General features: G+C 41.8%; 1 protein-coding gene across 2 annotated transcripts in view; it reads left to right on the forward strand.

Annotated features, from left to right (window-relative positions):
• terfa (telomeric repeat binding factor a) overlaps positions 1-15,385 on the forward strand; it is a 43,392-nt gene extending 28,007 nt beyond the window's left edge. For both annotated transcript variants that reach the window (XM_067998076.1, XM_067998077.1), the window contains 2 exons: positions 12,392-12,447; positions 14,656-15,385. In XM_067998076.1, coding sequence (XP_067854177.1) covers positions 12,392-12,447; positions 14,656-14,814 — 215 coding nt within the window. In that variant the 3' untranslated portion in view covers positions 14,815-15,385. The remainder of the gene's footprint in view (positions 1-12,391; positions 12,448-14,655) is intronic.
• The last annotated feature ends 1,213 nt before the right edge of the window (positions 15,386-16,598 follow it).

The raw sequence follows: 16,598 nt of genomic DNA on the forward strand, positions 1-16,598 counted from the left end.
CAAGGATGAGGATTTTAAAATTGAGGCATTCCCAGACCGGAGCCAATGTAGGTCAGCGCGCACAGGGGTGATGGATGAACGGGACTTGGTGCGAGTTAGAATAGGGTCAGCAGAGTTTTGAATGAGCTCAAGTTTACAGTGGGTGCAAGGTGGGAGGCTGGCCAGGAGAGCATTGCAGTAATCGAGTCTAAAGCTAACAAAGGCATGGATGAGAGAGGAATTCAAATTTTAAAATAAGAGACTTAAGGCATATGACAAATGTAGGGTTAACATAAAAGAAAATTGAGCCATGGGGAAGCAAAAAAGATTAGAAAGGTTAAGAGAGGGTATGAAGAAAGATTGGCAAGTAACATAAGGGGAAATAGTAATGGATTTTATAAACACAGAAAGTAAAAGAATAGGTGAATAAAGGATAAGGGCAATTAGAGTTGAAAAAGGAAATCTGATGGAGGATGATGGAATGGCGAAGGTAATGAATGAGTGCCTTGCCTTTGGTTTTCACAAGTCAGGTAGTGGGAATGAAAGAGTACCAGAGGAGGAAGTGGACCAATCTGATAAATAAGGAAGTTGTGTTGAAAAAATTGGTGGAACTCAAAAGTGGAAAATACCCTGATGGCATGTATCCTGGAAAGTAATTTATATATGTAGCAAGTCATTAGCTACCATGATTTTTCAAACAGAAATCACTTTGCCTTATATTGACTGTAGACTTGCCTGAGTACTTATCTCAGGATTAAAAATATATATATTACATTGACCTAGATCTCTTTGAATCAGAGAGGTAGAGTTGGTTGGAGCATTGGAGTTTCCTTGCAGGACAGGTTGAGGAGCTCGGAGATGCAAAGTGGAGTCATTTCAGCTGCACCATTGGCAGGAGAGTATTACAGTGTGACAAGTTGATATAGGAAGTTTATTAATGTGACCATAGGAATTTACAGTGCAAAAAATTGAAAGGAAGTGCACGCAAAAGTAAAATTTTTAGTATATAATGTTGTAAAATAGAAGGCTTTGCTTGATGCACTGCATCCTTACCCTGTGTCCTCAAAGTCAGGTGCCAAGCCAGCTTGGAAAATGTGCATTACCAGTGTATACCTCAAGTTCTTCTAAGGAAAGTGTAGAAGTATTTTCCTCAACTTCTTCCAAGGGTCCCCCCTAACACAATACCATCACGTGCTTCTGACGAAAATAAATTTTGACTTAAGGAAATTTGATGATGTAGTATGTCACATATTGCTAAAATATAACCTGGGTAGAAACTATGGTTCTTACCTCGTCAGTGGTCAGTGTTTTTAAGTGGTTAGAGTTTTAGTGTTAACTAAACAGTTAAATTTAGTATATACTATAATAATTGTGGTTGGTTATCATTGAGAAATAACTGTCTTGAAAAGGGTAAATAAATAAATAGGAGTTAAAGGGGTACTAAAATAAAACATATAAATAACATGATATCTATATACACACTCTAAATCGAATGGAGGGGCAGCTGAAACCTGGTGCCTGCAATTCTTGCACCATGTGGGAACTCCAGGACACTTTAGGTCTCCTGGGTGACCATGTGTGCAGGAAGTGCCTCCAGTTGCTCGAGCTTGAGCTCCGAGTTTCTGAGCTTGAGGAGTGGCTGCAATCATTGCAGGGCATACGGGAGGCTGAGATTATCCTGGATCCAGGTATGGTCCAGGAGATGGTCACCCCACAGCTACAGAGAGCTGAGGACAGTAAGTGGGTGGCCATGCGGCAGGGTAGGAGGAGGCAGGCAGTGCAGGAATCCCCTGGGAGTACGTCGCTCACTAACCGGTTTTCAGTATTGAATACCAGTGAGGATGACGACACCTTGAAGGAGTGCAGTCTGGACCATGGCACCATTGGGCAAAGGACTGCATGGGGGGCACGGTGAAGTGTAGGAATGTAGTGGTTACGGGAGATTCAATAGTCAGGAGGACAGAGAGACGTTTCTGCAATCGCTGACATAAGTCCCACATGGTGTGTTGCCTTCCTGGTGCCAGGGTAAAGGACATCACTGAGAACATTTTGAGGGGGGGAGGAGCACAGTCAGAAGTTATGGTCCATGTAGGAACCAATGACGTAGGAAAGAAAAGGGTTGCGGTCCTGCAGGCAGTGTTTTAGGAGCTAGGGAGGAATTTAAAAAGCAGGACCTCAAACTTAGTAATCTCTGGATTACTCCTGGTGCCACATTGCTAGTGAGTATAGGAATTGTAGGATAAGGCAGGTTAATGCGTGGCTGGAGAATTGGTGCAGGGGGGAGGACTTCAGATTCCTGGGACATTGGGACCAGTTCTGGGGCAGGAGGGATCTGCGCAAGATGGATGGGTTGCACCTCAACAGAGCTGGGACCAAATGTCCTCGCAGGGAGGTTAATTAATGCCCCGGGGCAGGGTTTAAACTAATTTGGCTGGGGATGGGCACCAGGGAGAAACAAGGTGCACAGAGGACTGGGAGAGACAAATAGGACTAAAGTAAAGAATAGTTCAGAAATAGGAGGGATCAGACAAGGGGCAAATGCGAGGCAGTCTAAGATGAGTTTGGTGTGCATGTGCATAAATGCACGCGGCATGGTAAATAAGGTTGGTGCGCTGCAGGCACAAGTCACCACATGGGACTATGATATAGTGGCAATAATAGAGATCTGGCTCAAAGAAGGGGAGGATTGAGAACTTAATATTCGTGGCTACAAGGTATTCAGGAAAGATAAGGAAGGCAAGAAAGGAGGAGGGTAGGCAGTATTGATCAAGAAACTATTATAGCACTGGAAAGGGATGATGTGGTTGAGGGGTCAAAGACAGAATCTATTTGGTTTGAATTAAGGAACAATAGAGGAGCTATTACGCTACTAATTGTATACTATAGGCCACCAAATAGTGGGAAGGCAAATTACAGAAAGATGCAAGAAATATAGAGAAGTGATAAATGGGGGACTTCAATTAGCCCAATATAGACTGGGATAGTAATAGTGTAAAGGGCAAAGAGGGGGAGGAATTCCTGTAATGTGTACAAGAGAACTTTCTTGACCAGTGTGTTTCCAGCCCAACAAGGAAGAAAGCAGTGCTAGATCTAGTTCTGGGGAATGAAGTGGGCCAAGTGGAGCATGTTTCAGTGGGGGGAGCATTTGGGGAACAGTGATCGTAATATCATCAGGTTTAAAATAATTATGGAGAAAGACATGGAACGATCAAGCGTAAAAATACTTAACTGAAAGAGTGCTAATTTCAGGAGGATTAAAAGGGGATTATGCCCTGGTGAATTGGAATCAGAAATTGTTAGGCAAAACAGTAATTGAACATACGAACAGTGATGGACTGGAAAATATCCTCTGGTCCATCCAGCCTGTTCCCCACACAATCGTGATACCTTATATGTCACAATATATAGACTCCCTACCCCACATCATGTGATTTCCTGGGAGAGGCGAAAAATCAGATAAAAACCCAGGCCAATTTGGCGGGGGGGGGGGGGGGGGGGGGTGGAATCTGGGAAATTCCTCTCTGACCCCTTTGACAATCGAAACTAGTCCAGTAGATCACTCTGGCTCGGATAATTCTATGCATTTCATTACCTACCTTGTGTAAGAGATGATTTCTACTCCAGCCAGAAACAGGTCCAGCTTTCGCTTGAAGGAATTTAGCGAATCGGCATCCACTGCACGAGCCAGCAGCCTGTTCCAAACGTCCACTATTCTCTTGCTTTGTACAACTTAAAATTGTGACCCTAAAGAATTTAATTGGAACAAACTGTCAACTGGCAAACAATCTCTTCCCATCGTCAACTTATAAACCTCAATCAGATCACCGTAGTATACACAGTATATCACACAGTAGTGTACATGGATTTTAGCAAGGCTTTTGACAAGGTCCCACATGGCAGACTGGTCAAAAAAGTAAAAGCCCACGGGATCCAAGGGAAAGTGGCTATTTGGATCCAAAATTGGCTCAGTGGCAGGAAGCGAAGGGTAATGGTTGACGGGTGATTTTGCGACTGGAAGGCTGTTTCCAGTGGGGTCATGCAAGGCTCAGTACTAGGTCCCTTGCTTTTTGTGGTATGTATTAATGATTTGGATTTGAATGTGGGGGGCTTGATCAAGAAGTTTGCAGATGATACAAAAATTGGCCGTGTGGTTGATAGTGAGGAGGAAAGCTGTAGACTGCAGGAAGATATCAGTGGCATGGTCAGGTGGGCAGAAAAGTGGAAAATGGAATTCAATCCAGAAAAGTGTGAGGTAATGCATTTGGGGAGGGCAAACAAGGCAAGAGAATGTACAATAAATGGTCGGATACTGAGAGGTGTAGAGGCACAACGGGACCTTGAAGTGCATGTCCACAGATACCTGAAGGTAGCAGGACAGGTAGATAAGGTGGTTAAAAAGGCATACGGAATATTTTTCCTTTATTAGCCGAGGCACAGAATATAAGAGCAGAGAGGTTATGCTAGAATTGTATAAAACATTGGTTAGGCCACAGCTTGAATACTGCCTACAATTCTGGTCACCACATTACAGAAAAGATGTGATTGCACTAGAGAGGGTACAGAGGAGATTTACGAGGACGTTGCCAGGGCTGGAGAATTTTAGCTATGAGAAAAGATTGGATAGGCTGGGGTTGTTTTCTTTGGAACAGAGGAGGCTGAGGGGAGATTTAATTGAGGTGTATGCAATTATGAGTGGATAGGGAGGACCTGTTTCCCTTAGAGGGGTCAGTGACCAGGGGGCATAGATTTAAAGTAATTGGTGGAAGGATTAGACGGGAGCCGAGAAGACATTTTTTCACCCAGAGGGTGGTGGGGTTCTGGAACCCACTGCCTGAAAGAGTGGTAGAGGCAGAAACCCTCAACTCATTTAAGAAGTACTTGGATGTGCACTTGAAGTGCCATACCTACAGGGCTACAGACCAAGTGCTGGAAAGTGGGATTAAGCTGGATAGCTCTTTCTCGGCTGGCACGGGCACGGTGGGCCGAGTGACCTCCTTCTGTGATGTAACATTCTATGATTCACCCATAAGTCTATGCTTCTCTAAAGTGTAGAGTCCCAGCTCTTTAGCTGAACTTGATAATTAAAATGCTTTAAACTGGGTATTAGTTTAGTGGCCCTCCTCTGCACCCTTTCCAAAACCTCAATATCATCCACCATGTGAAGAGACCAAAACAGGATACCGTATTCCAAATGAGGCCTGACCACTGTCTTGTACAAGGACAAAATAAATGCTTCACAGCATTGCTCATGAACCTTTAGAGACCTATACACTAGAACGCCTAGATCTCTCTCTGTCTCCACTTGCTTTAATGCTTTTCCATGAAGTGTGTATGTATGTTGAGCATTTGCCCTGCCCACATGCACACTGCACTTCTCCAAATTAAACATCATTTGTCAGTCACGAGCCCAGTCCCCTAGCACATCAAGATCCGCCTAAAGCAATTGTGCGTCGTCTACAATCCTGACGCTCGCACAGATCTTAGTATCTGCAAATTTGCAGATCATGCCTCCAATTCCTACATCTAGATCATTAATAAAAATAGTAAAGAGCAATAGTCCCAACACCGATCCCTGCGGGACACCACTGGTGACTGTTCTCCAAACAGGAACTACTTTCTGCCTATGTCCTTCCAGCCAGTTCTCAATCCAGCTCAATATATTACCACTAATACCGGAGGCTTCGATCTTGTAGAGAAGCCTATTGGGTAGTACCTTATCAAAACAAGGGGAGGCCTTCAAGGAGGAGGTGGTTTGGGTACAAGGTAGACACATTCCCACGAGGGGGAAAGGAAGGGCATCCAAATCTAGAGCTCCCTGAATGACTAAAGATAAAGAGATTAAAATGAAATAGAAAAAGGAGGCTTATGATAAATATAAGATTCATAATATAGTAGAGAACCAAGTTGAATACAAAAAGTACAGAGTAGATACAAAACGTACAGAGTAGATCTAAAAATGGAAATAAGAGGGCCAAAGAGAAAGTATGAGAATAGATTAGCAGCTAACATAAAAGGGAACTCAAAAGTCTTTTATAAACATATAAATAGCAAAAGGGTAGTCAGAAGAAGGGTGGGGGCGATTAGGGACAAAAGATCATCTTGTGGAGGCAGAGGGTATGGCTGTGGTAATAAATGAATACTTCGCAGCAGTCTTCACTAGAGAAGGGGATGCTGCCTATGTAGCAGTAAAGGAGGAGGTAGTAGCGATATTGGATAGGATAAAAAAAGACAAAGTGGAGGTACTTAAAAGGTTGGCAGTACTCAAAGTAGAAAAGTCACCTGGTCCAGATGGGATGCAACCCAGGTTACTGAGGGAAGTAAGGATGGAAATTGCAGAGGCTCTGGCCACAATCTTCTAATCCTCCTTTAATATGGGAGTGGTGCCAGAGGACTGGAGGATTCCAGATATTACACCCCTGTTCAAAAAGTGGGAGAGGGGTAAACCCGGCAGTTACAGGCCAGTCAGGCTAAAGTTGATGGTGGGAAAACGTTGAGACAATAATCCGGAACAAAATAAATTGGCACTTGGAAAAGTATAGGCTAATAAATGAAAGTCAGCACGGATTTGTTAAAGGAAAATCGTGTTTGACTAACTGGATTGAGTTCTTTTGGTGGAGTAACAGAGAGGATTGATGAGGGTATTGCAGTTGATGTTGTGTATATGGACTTTCAAAAGGCATTTGATATAATACCACATAATAGACTTGTTAGCAAAATGAAAGCACATGGAATTATAGGGACAGTAGTAGTGTGGATACAAAACAGAAAGCAGAGAGCAGTGGAGAACGGTTGTTTTTCAGATTCGAGGGAAGTATACAATGGTGTTCCCCAGAGGTCTTTCTTAGGACCACTGCTCTTTTTGATATATATTAATGACCTGGACTTGGGTATAGAGGGTACAATTTCAAAGTTTGCAGATGACATGAAACTCGGAAATGTAGTAAACAATGCTCAAGAAATAATGGTGAGGCTAACAGCGCTGATTAATATTTCAGGGCAAATGGAAGAGCAAGTTACAGCGACCGCACACTTGCAGTCAAACGGAAATCTGGAATTTGCTCTTCCTGATTCCCTGCTGATCTGACAGCTTCGTGCTAAAGATACTGCCGGATGGAATCAATGGTCCAGTGCTTACTTGCTCTCCTATCCAGCTAGAAACTAACTAATCGTGCCAGAAAAAAGGTATGCTGAGTTATGTCAGGTCTAAACTTAAAGGCATGGTAAGTATTAATGACTGTAAAACAACCTCTCTAGCACTGAAAATTAATTTTAGAAGTCTCATTAATCCTGATTTTAATAGTTTTTGGACATAATTTAAAAACCTTTTTTAATTTTTATTTTTTTTACTTTTTCTTTTTCTTTTTTATCTGTCTTTTAATCTTACCCTCTTTATTTCGCTTTCTCTATCTGATTTTATAGTACATTTACAAATCTTATCTGAAACTTCCTGGTTTCTTGGTTTGTGAATGAACTTTACTCGCTCGTTCTCACAGCGTGGCTTGCTTGAAGTTGATTGGAGGAGGGGGCATAGCGATCCCTTCTTCCACTCACAGCTCAGAGAAGCCTGGGAAAGACCGCTGCACTTCTTGCTGCTCTCAATTAAAGCAAGTTTACACCCAGAAGCCCGTGAAAAGTTTGTGGGTGAGCTAGTTACTTAAGAGTGGCGGGCAACATCCGTTCGCTCAGAACAATTTCCAGCCCATTGTGGAGGATAGTATCGGACTTTAGGAGGACATAGACAGACTGGTACAATAGGCAGACACATGGCAGATGAAATTTAACGTGGAGAAGTGATACATCATGATAGGAAGAATGAGGAGAGGCAATATAAACTGGTACAATTTTGAAGGGAGTGCAAGAACAGAGAGACCTGGGGGTGTATGTACACAAATCTTTGAGGACAAGTTAAAAAAGCATATGGGATCCTGGGCTTTATCAATAGAGGCATAGGGTACAAAAGCAAGGAAATTATGCTAAACCTTTATAAAATACTGGTTAGGCCTCAGCTGGAGTAATGTGTTCAATTCAAATGCACCACACTTTAGGAAGGATGTCAAGGCATTAGAGAGGGTGCAGAAGAGATTGACTAGAATGGTACCAGGGATGAGGGACTTTAGTTACGTGGATAGACTGGAGTTATGTGAAGAGACTGGAGAAGCTGGGGTTGTTCCCCCTAGAGCAGAGAAGGTTATGGGATAGAGATGTTCAAAATCATGAATGGTTTTGATAGAATAAATAAGGAGAAACTGTTTCCAGTGGCAGAAGGGTCGGTAACCAGAGCGCTCAGATTTACGGTGATTGGCAAAAGAACCATAGGTGACATGAGGAAACATGTTTTATAAACACATAAAGAGCCAGAGGATAACTAAGGTAAAAGTAGGGCCTATTAGAGCCCATGGAATAAAGGGGGCAGTAGCAACATGAATACAAGTAACAGGAAACAGAGAGTAGTGGTGAATGGTTGTTTTTCAGACTAGAGGGAGGTGTGGAGTGGTGTTCCCCATGGGACGGTGCTGGGACCACTGCTTTTCTTGATATATATTAATGACTTGGACTTGGTTGTACACTGCACAATTTCAAAATTTGCAGATGACACAAAACTTGGAAGCGTAGTGAACAGTGAAGAGGATACTGATAGGCTTCAAGAGGATATAGATAGGCTGGTGGTATGGGCGGATACATGGCAGATGAAATTTAACACATTAAAATGTGAGGTGATGCATTTCGGTAGGAAGAATGAAGAGAGGCACTATAAATTACAAGGCACAGTTCTAAAAGGGATACAGGAACAGAGAGATCTGGGGGTATGTGTTCACAAATCGTTGAAGTTGGCAGGGCAGGTTGAGAAAGTGGTTTAAAAAAGCATATGGGATCCTGGGCTTTATAAATAGAGGCATAGAGCACAAAAGTAAGGAATTCATGATGAACCTTTATAAAACACTGGCTCGGCCACAACTGGAGTATTGTGTCCAGTTCTGGGCACCGCACTTTAGCAAAGATGCGAAGGCCTTATGGAGGGTGCAGAAGAGATTTACTAGAATGATTCCAGGGATGAGGGACTTTATTTACGTGGATAGACTGGAGAAGTTGGGGTTGTTCTCCTTGGATCAGAAAAGATTGAGAGGAGATTTGATAGAGGTATTCAAAATCATGAAGGGTCTAGACAGAGCAGATAGAGAGAAACTGTTCCCATTGGTGGAAGGGTCAAGAGCCAGTGGGAATAGATTTAAGGTGATTGGCAAAAGAACCAAACGTGACCTGAGGAAAAACTTTTTTACACAGAGAATGGTTAGGATCTGGAAGGCAATGCTCGAGGGGGTGGTGGAGGCAGATTCAATCGTGGCCTTCAAAAGGGAACTGCATAAGTACTTGAAAGGAAAAAAACTTGCAGGACTACGGGGATACGACGGGGGAGTGGGATTAGCAGGATTGCTCTTGCCTAGAACTGGAGCGGACTCGATGGGCCGAATAGCCTCCTTCCGTGCTGTAACCTATGTGTGGAGGCCGAAGACGTGGCTGCGGTTCTTAATGAATACTTTGCGTCTATCTTCACAAATGAGGGGGACGATACAGACATTGTAGTTAAGGAGGAGGAGTGTGAAATATTGGATGGGATGAACATCGTGAGGGAGGAAGTATTAAGGGGATTAGCATCTTTGAAAGTAGATAAATCGCCATGCCTGGATGAAATGTATCCCAGGCTGTTAAGAGAAGCAAGGGAGGAAATAGCAGAGGCTCTGACCATCATTTTCCAATCCTCTCTAGCTACAGGCATGGTACTGGAGGACTGCTAATGTTGTACCGTTGTTTAAAAAGGGAGAAACAGATAGACTGAATAATTACAGGCCAGTCAGCCTATCCTCGGTGGTGGGCAAATTATTGGAAAAAATTCTGAGGGACATTATTAATAGTCATTTAGAAAGGTATGGATTAATCAAGGACAATCAGCACGGATTTGTTAAGGGACTGTCATGTCTGACTAACTTGATTAACACTCCTTGTTACCTCCTCAAAAAATTCAATGAGGGTAGTGCGTTTCATGTAGTCTACATGGATTTTAGCAAGGCTTTTGACAAGGTCCCACATGGCAGGCTGGACAGGAAAGTAAAAGCCCATGAGACCCAAGGGAAAGTGGCAAGTTGGATCCAAAATTGACTCAGTGGCAGGAAGCAAAGGGTAATGGTCGGTGGGTGTTTTTGTGACTGGAAAGCTGTTTCCAGTGGAGTTCTGCAGGACTCAGTACTATGTACCTTGCTTTTTGTAGTATATATCAATGAATTAAACTTAAACGTAGGGGGTCATAATTAAGAAGTTTGCAGATAATACTAAAATTGGCCGTGTGGTTGATAGTGAGGAGGAAAGCTGTAGACTGCAGGAAGACATCAATGGACTGGTGAGGTGGGCAGAAAAGTGGAAAATGGTACTCAGTCCGGAGAAGTGTGAGGTAATGCATTTGGGGAGGACAAATAAGGCAAGAGAGTACACAATAAATGGGAGGATACTGAGACGTGTAGAGGAACAGAGGGACCTTGGAGTGCATGTCCACAGATCCCTGAAGGTACCAAGACAGGTAGATAAGGTGGTCAAGAAGGCGAAAGGGATAATTTCTTTTATTAGCCGAGGGATAGAATATAAGAGCACGGAGGTTACGCTAGAATTGTATAAAACACTAGTTAGGCCACAGCTAGAGCACTTCTTACAGTTCTGGTTACCACATTACAGGAAAGATGATTGCACTAGAGAGGGTACAGAGGAGGTTTACGAGGATGTTGCCAGGACTTGTGAATTTTATCGATGTGGAAAGATTGAATAGGTCGGGGTTGTTTTCCTTGGATCAGAGGAGGCTGAGGGGAGATTTAATCGAGGTGTATAAAATTATGACGGGACTAGATAGAGTGGAAAGGGAGGACCTATTTCCCTTAGCAGAGAAGTCAATAACTAGGGGGCATAGATTTAACGTAATTGATAGAAGGATTAGAGGGGAGCTGAGGAGAAAGTTTTTTCACCCAGAGGGGGTGGGGGTCTGGAACTCACTGCCTGAAAGGGTGGTAGAGACAGAAACCTTCATTGCATTTAAAAAGTACTTGGATGTGCACTTGAAGTGCCGTAACCTACATGGCTATGGACCAAGAGCTGGAAAGTGGGATTATGCTGGATAACTCTTTTTCGGCCTGCACAGACACGATGAGCCGAATGGCCTCCTTCTGTGCCGTAAATTTCTTTGATTTTTTTTTCCGCAGTGAGTTCTTATGATCTGGAATACACTGCCTGAAAGGGTGGTGGAAACAGATTCAATAATAACTTTCAAAAGGGAATTGGAAAATACTTTAAAGGGAAAAAATTTACAGGGCTATCAGAAAGAGGAGGGGAGTGGGACAAATTGGATAGCTCTTTCGAAGAGCCAGCACAGGCATGATTGGCCAAATGTCCACTTCCTGTGCTGTAGCATACTATGATACCTAGCTTCCTTAAATGCTACAAGTCACGCTATTCTTTATAGCTGCAGTGTCTTGGAATTTTTATCTCAACATTTGAACATTAATTTTTGATTTTTTGCCACAAAGTGAGTTGTAAACATTGGTTGCAGGTTCCAGCTCAAACAACATTTACCTGTTTGTGAAATCTTTCCAATAATTTCTTTAGTGCTGAATTTGGTCTGTTTGTACTCCAGGCAACACTGGGGGGGAAAAAATTTGAGATGAAAGCAACTGTGCAGATGAAATACAAAATAAAGTTAGAAACGTTCTCATTCTGTCCCTGGCTCTTCCTTAGTATCAGGGGGAAGCCCGTACAGGCCAGCAATGTATGAGGCACATTGCTGAGCTGCAGAGACAAACTGAGAACTCAGCCCGTTGTGGGCAACAATCAAAATAGCTGACCTGTTGTCAAATACTGGCAGCGTACGCAATTTGCCTTTGTCCCCCGAAGTATAGACTGAAACTACCTGCTGAGGAAAGATTCTGTCTCTTTCCACCAGTGTGTTTGCCAGGCACCCTCTAAAGCGTGTACTGAATGTGAAAAGCTCTGCAACTTGTGGATGGGAGATTTGAGGAACAAAATGTTAAAGGTGGCAAAATGCAGATCCACAGGCAGTAAATTACTGTCATAAATATAAACCTAGAGATAAAAATGAATGGTAGACTTAACACTTGGAGGGAAACAGAAAAAAGCAGCAGAGGTATTTATATTTTGTGATTTTGTTCCTTTTATCAAAACTTTCAACTTCAAGCCATGGCTTAAGGCTGCCTGCATGGTTTGTGTGGCATTATTGTGCCACCATTATATTGGCCACTAAAACACTGTTCCTTCGTGCTGTAATGTTAGAAACTTAATGTATTAATTGCAGCATTTGTTATGGTAATTGATTTATTCATCTGATTTAAAGGTTAATTATTGTTGATTTCTTACACAGGGAATGGAAGAACTTCCCCAACAGAGAGTACTTTTTCAACCTCAACTAAACGCCAGGTAAATTGCTTACCTTGAAACTTGTATACATTGGCATGATAATATCCTCTACATTGAAGTTTGTTTGTGTGCAACTTACCCACATGCTCCAATTTCATTTGTAAACTTTATGGTATGAAGGGTATCATTTAAAATTTTCTGAAAATGCATTAGGAAGGAACCTTTACATAAAATAAACCAGCATTGTATTAGTTTACTTGATTAAATATTCTCTTGGTGTAGCTCTGTTTTAATCGTACTTCAGTCTGCCGAAATTTGTAATTTTAATGAATGTTGTCTTTTGTTCACCGTCTCTCGACCCCTCTACTGCCTCTGTTGTTAGACTACCTGTCCGACATCTAGTCCTGAATGAGCCAAGGTTTCCTGCAGTTAAACATTGGAGAGACTGAAGCCATCGTCTTTGGCCCCTGCCACGATCTCCTTACGCTTGCCGATGATTCCATCCCCCTCTCCAACCATTGTCTCAGGTTGAACCAGACTGTTAGCAGCTTTGGCATCCTGTTCGAACCCGTGCTGCATTTCCAATTCCATGTCGTCTCCATCACAAAGACCGCCTGCTTCCACCTCCATAACAGCGCACGTCTCTGCCCCTGCCTCAGCCCATTTTCTGCCAAAACCCTCGTCCGTACCTTTTTCACCTCCAGATTCGACTATTCCAATGCTCTCCTGGTCTACCTCCCAACCTCCACACTTCATAAACTTCAGCTCATCCAAAAACTCTACGGTACATATCCTATCCTGCACCAAGTCCCACTCGCCCATCACCCCTGTGCTTGCTGTGCTCGCTGACCTACAAGGGCTCCTGGTTCCCCAATTGCCTCTAATTTAAAATCTCATCTTCATGCTAAATTCCCTTCAAGGGCCTCGCAATTCCCTGTCTCTGTAACCTTCTCCAGCCCTACATCCTCCAATAATTCTGGCCTCTTGCGCATCTTGAAATCCCTTCACCCCACCATTGGCGACCGTGCCATCAGCCATCTAGGCCCTAAGCTCTGGAATACCCTCCCTCTCTTCCTGCCTGCCTCTCTTCCTTTAAGACCCTCCTTAGAACCCAATTCTTTGACCGAGCGTTTAGTCACCCCTCCTAATATCTTCCCCTTTCGGTTTGTTGTTGATTTTTGTCTGGTTACACCTCTGTGAAACTTTTTTCTACGTTAACAACGCTCTATAAATGGAAGTTGTTATTTTATGATGATAAGATAGACTATTCGCAGAATGACATGGCTGTCAGCAAAAGCTAAGTTCGCCCCTTCAGAGCAATTTGCTTTCTTACATTTAAGATTTCAATTACAGTGGGTTTTTTTTATGGAAAGAAGTGATAGATGTGATTGAATCCTTTTTGTACACTACAACTTGATTCATTGCTAGCCTTGATCACATTCAAGAATGCCGTTCAATGCAAGAGAGACAGAACGCCTTATTAATTAAATGGCTGTGTTGGGTTGGGTTACTCAACACAGCGGCACAAAACTGTATCAGTCAACAGATGTAGCTGAATTTTGATTAGTCTTAACTGAAATTTGTAATTCTCTGAATCCAGATTAAAAGGAATAAGAATATATGGATTAAAGTGGATATGTAGTTCCACTGATAGCCCAGTGATAAAGACAGTGTGTAGATGAGCCTTATAGACCAAAAGGTCCTGGGTTTGATTTCCGGTCTTTGCTGAGTTAGTTGATCTCAGCCAGAGTGGCAGTACAATTATCCTCAGTGCCCAAGAAGCAGAAAATCAGCCAGTTATAACTCCTGATTGATATCTATGCTAAGTGTGTGCGTGTGGTTATCTGGTGAGGACAGCATTAGGCTTGCTGTGATGCATCCCTCAGTCAAATAGCCTGCCAACACACTGTGCCTAAGCTTACTCCTGAAGAATAGCCACTTGAGCAAGGTTTGCTTTATTGATAGAATATATCATTTATATAAAACATTAGATTCAATTGACTGTCATACGTTAGCAAAAATCACTAATGATCACTAACAATGCATAGCCACTTTGAAATTTTCACCTTTTGAAGTAGTCTGTAATCATGTACATTGTAGATCTTTTCCATTAAGTCTTGGTGTTGCTGGAGCATGGTGTGATTGACTGATGAGAAAACAAACTTTCAGGTCTGGGTGGTTCCAGTCTTAAAGACAGTACTTACCATTCTAATTTATATTGTATTCAAATACCAGAATGTTTCTAATATTTTTAAAATTATATTCTAGAAATGGACAATTGAAGAAAGCGAATGGATTAAACAGGGTGTACAAAAGTTTGGAGTAGGAAGTTGGCAGAAAATCCTGAAACATTACCCATTTTGTGACCGCACTAGTGTCACAATCAAAGATCGATGGAGGACGATGCAAAAGCTTGGAATGACTTAAAAGGCAATACCAAGCTTTTTAAATAATTTTACTAGTTACCATATATGAAATGTGAAACATATTGGTCTTGTACTATAGCAGGATACTAAATCTTTTCATATTTGATGTTACATTACATTGAAAAGCAAACCTTTCTCTGATCAAATTGATACCAGCAGTAGCCCTTTTTTCATTGATGTGGGAGTGGTCATGTGGAAGATTTTTTTGTGTATGTTTAGTATGTGTGCATACATGTAAACAGTTTTATCCATACACCTGTTGAGGACAAGGCAACTGTGCCAATTGAGGAAAATGGAGATTTGGGCCTTTTTTTCTTTCCAGTGAAATATTTAGTCTCTGTTCAAAGTGTTTGTTTTAATATTGTGAACCTTATTAATTCCGACTTATAAATAGTTCATATGCAACTGTGCACAGTACTGTGAAATTTCAAGAATAGTCATCAGCCAATAAAAGTACAGAACTTCCCACTAACTTCCCTGTAATCTTTGGACACTGGTCATCTTCTACAGTCAAAATATCAACAATGTTGAATCTTGTTCTCCAGAAAATAAAAGAAAATCCACCAGTAAAACTGCAGCACTGGCTTTACTTTAATTCTTTGAGAGGTTTTGTAATTCATTCCCACTTGCAGCAATTGAGAATTATAAGTATTTATGCTTTGGTATAAACAGTGTCCTGTTCGAGATAGAATATCCTACGTTATGTGGATATTGGCTGTTTTTATTGTCATCTGACACACTTGATTTACTGTAGAGAATTCTTACTCTATGTACACTTTCGTTATTTGTAAGTGCACAATATTCATGGCTGCAGTGCTCATGAGTTATGGGCTTTTCATGTCTTGTTCATAAAAATGTCTTACCATTGCTGTATCTTGTATATCAACATATATTCCATAACAAGTTGAGTAATCCTGTTGAATTAACTTCCTGAGTGATATTTCCAGGAGAATTCAGTTTCTCAACATAACCGTTGGTTACTGTTTCCTACTCCCTGCTTTTCTTTAGACATCTCCCACTCTGTGCTTTTAGCTGTACTGTTGCAGGCAGTTTTTTTTGTGTAGCATAAGTGTGATATGATGATCCAGCTTTTTAAAAGTTTGTATTTTTGATATTGCAAGGAAATACAATGTTATTTGAAAGAAAAATGTAAATCCTCCCAAATCCTGTCAACAGATGGTAAGAATGAATCCAAATGTACAAACGGGGTCATTATTTTACGATGGCTGGCCTGAATTTTCTGATCTGGCAGGAATCCCGACACAGGATGGGGAGTGAGGGGATTGCCAAACCATAGTGGTTGGCAATGCCGGTCGAGAAAAAGTTTTATTTAAACTTTCCCACTTTACAATCGATTGCAACAGCATTCCTGACACTCAGCATTGCTAAAGCATTAATGATGAAAAATACGTTGGATGACATATTTCCATTATTAACATTTCATCCAGAAAATTCCATGAGGTGTTGGATGTGGGGGGGGCAGGTGAACGTGATTTCATCACCTGCCTACCAAGAAATCTCCATTTTAAAAAAAAATATGGTAAATGCTTGGAAAAAAAACTAGGTGATTAAGTAACATTCCTTTTTTCTTCCAAGGGATTATGGGGTTTTCCAGAATTTTTAGCTGTATTTTGGAGATCATATTCTGGGATTCTGTCCATTTTTCTGTGAAAACCACAAATCAGTGGCTTTGCTTATGATCTCCCATCAACAAGAATTGATCTATTGCAAGAGCAAGCTGTTGACAACTTTTAAAATGTGCTGTTTCCCCAGACATCGCTTGTT

Source organism: Heptranchias perlo, chromosome 16 (assembly GCF_035084215.1).
Source record: "Heptranchias perlo isolate sHepPer1 chromosome 16, sHepPer1.hap1, whole genome shotgun sequence".
NCBI classification, from domain to species: Eukaryota; Metazoa; Chordata; class Chondrichthyes; order Hexanchiformes; family Hexanchidae; genus Heptranchias; species Heptranchias perlo.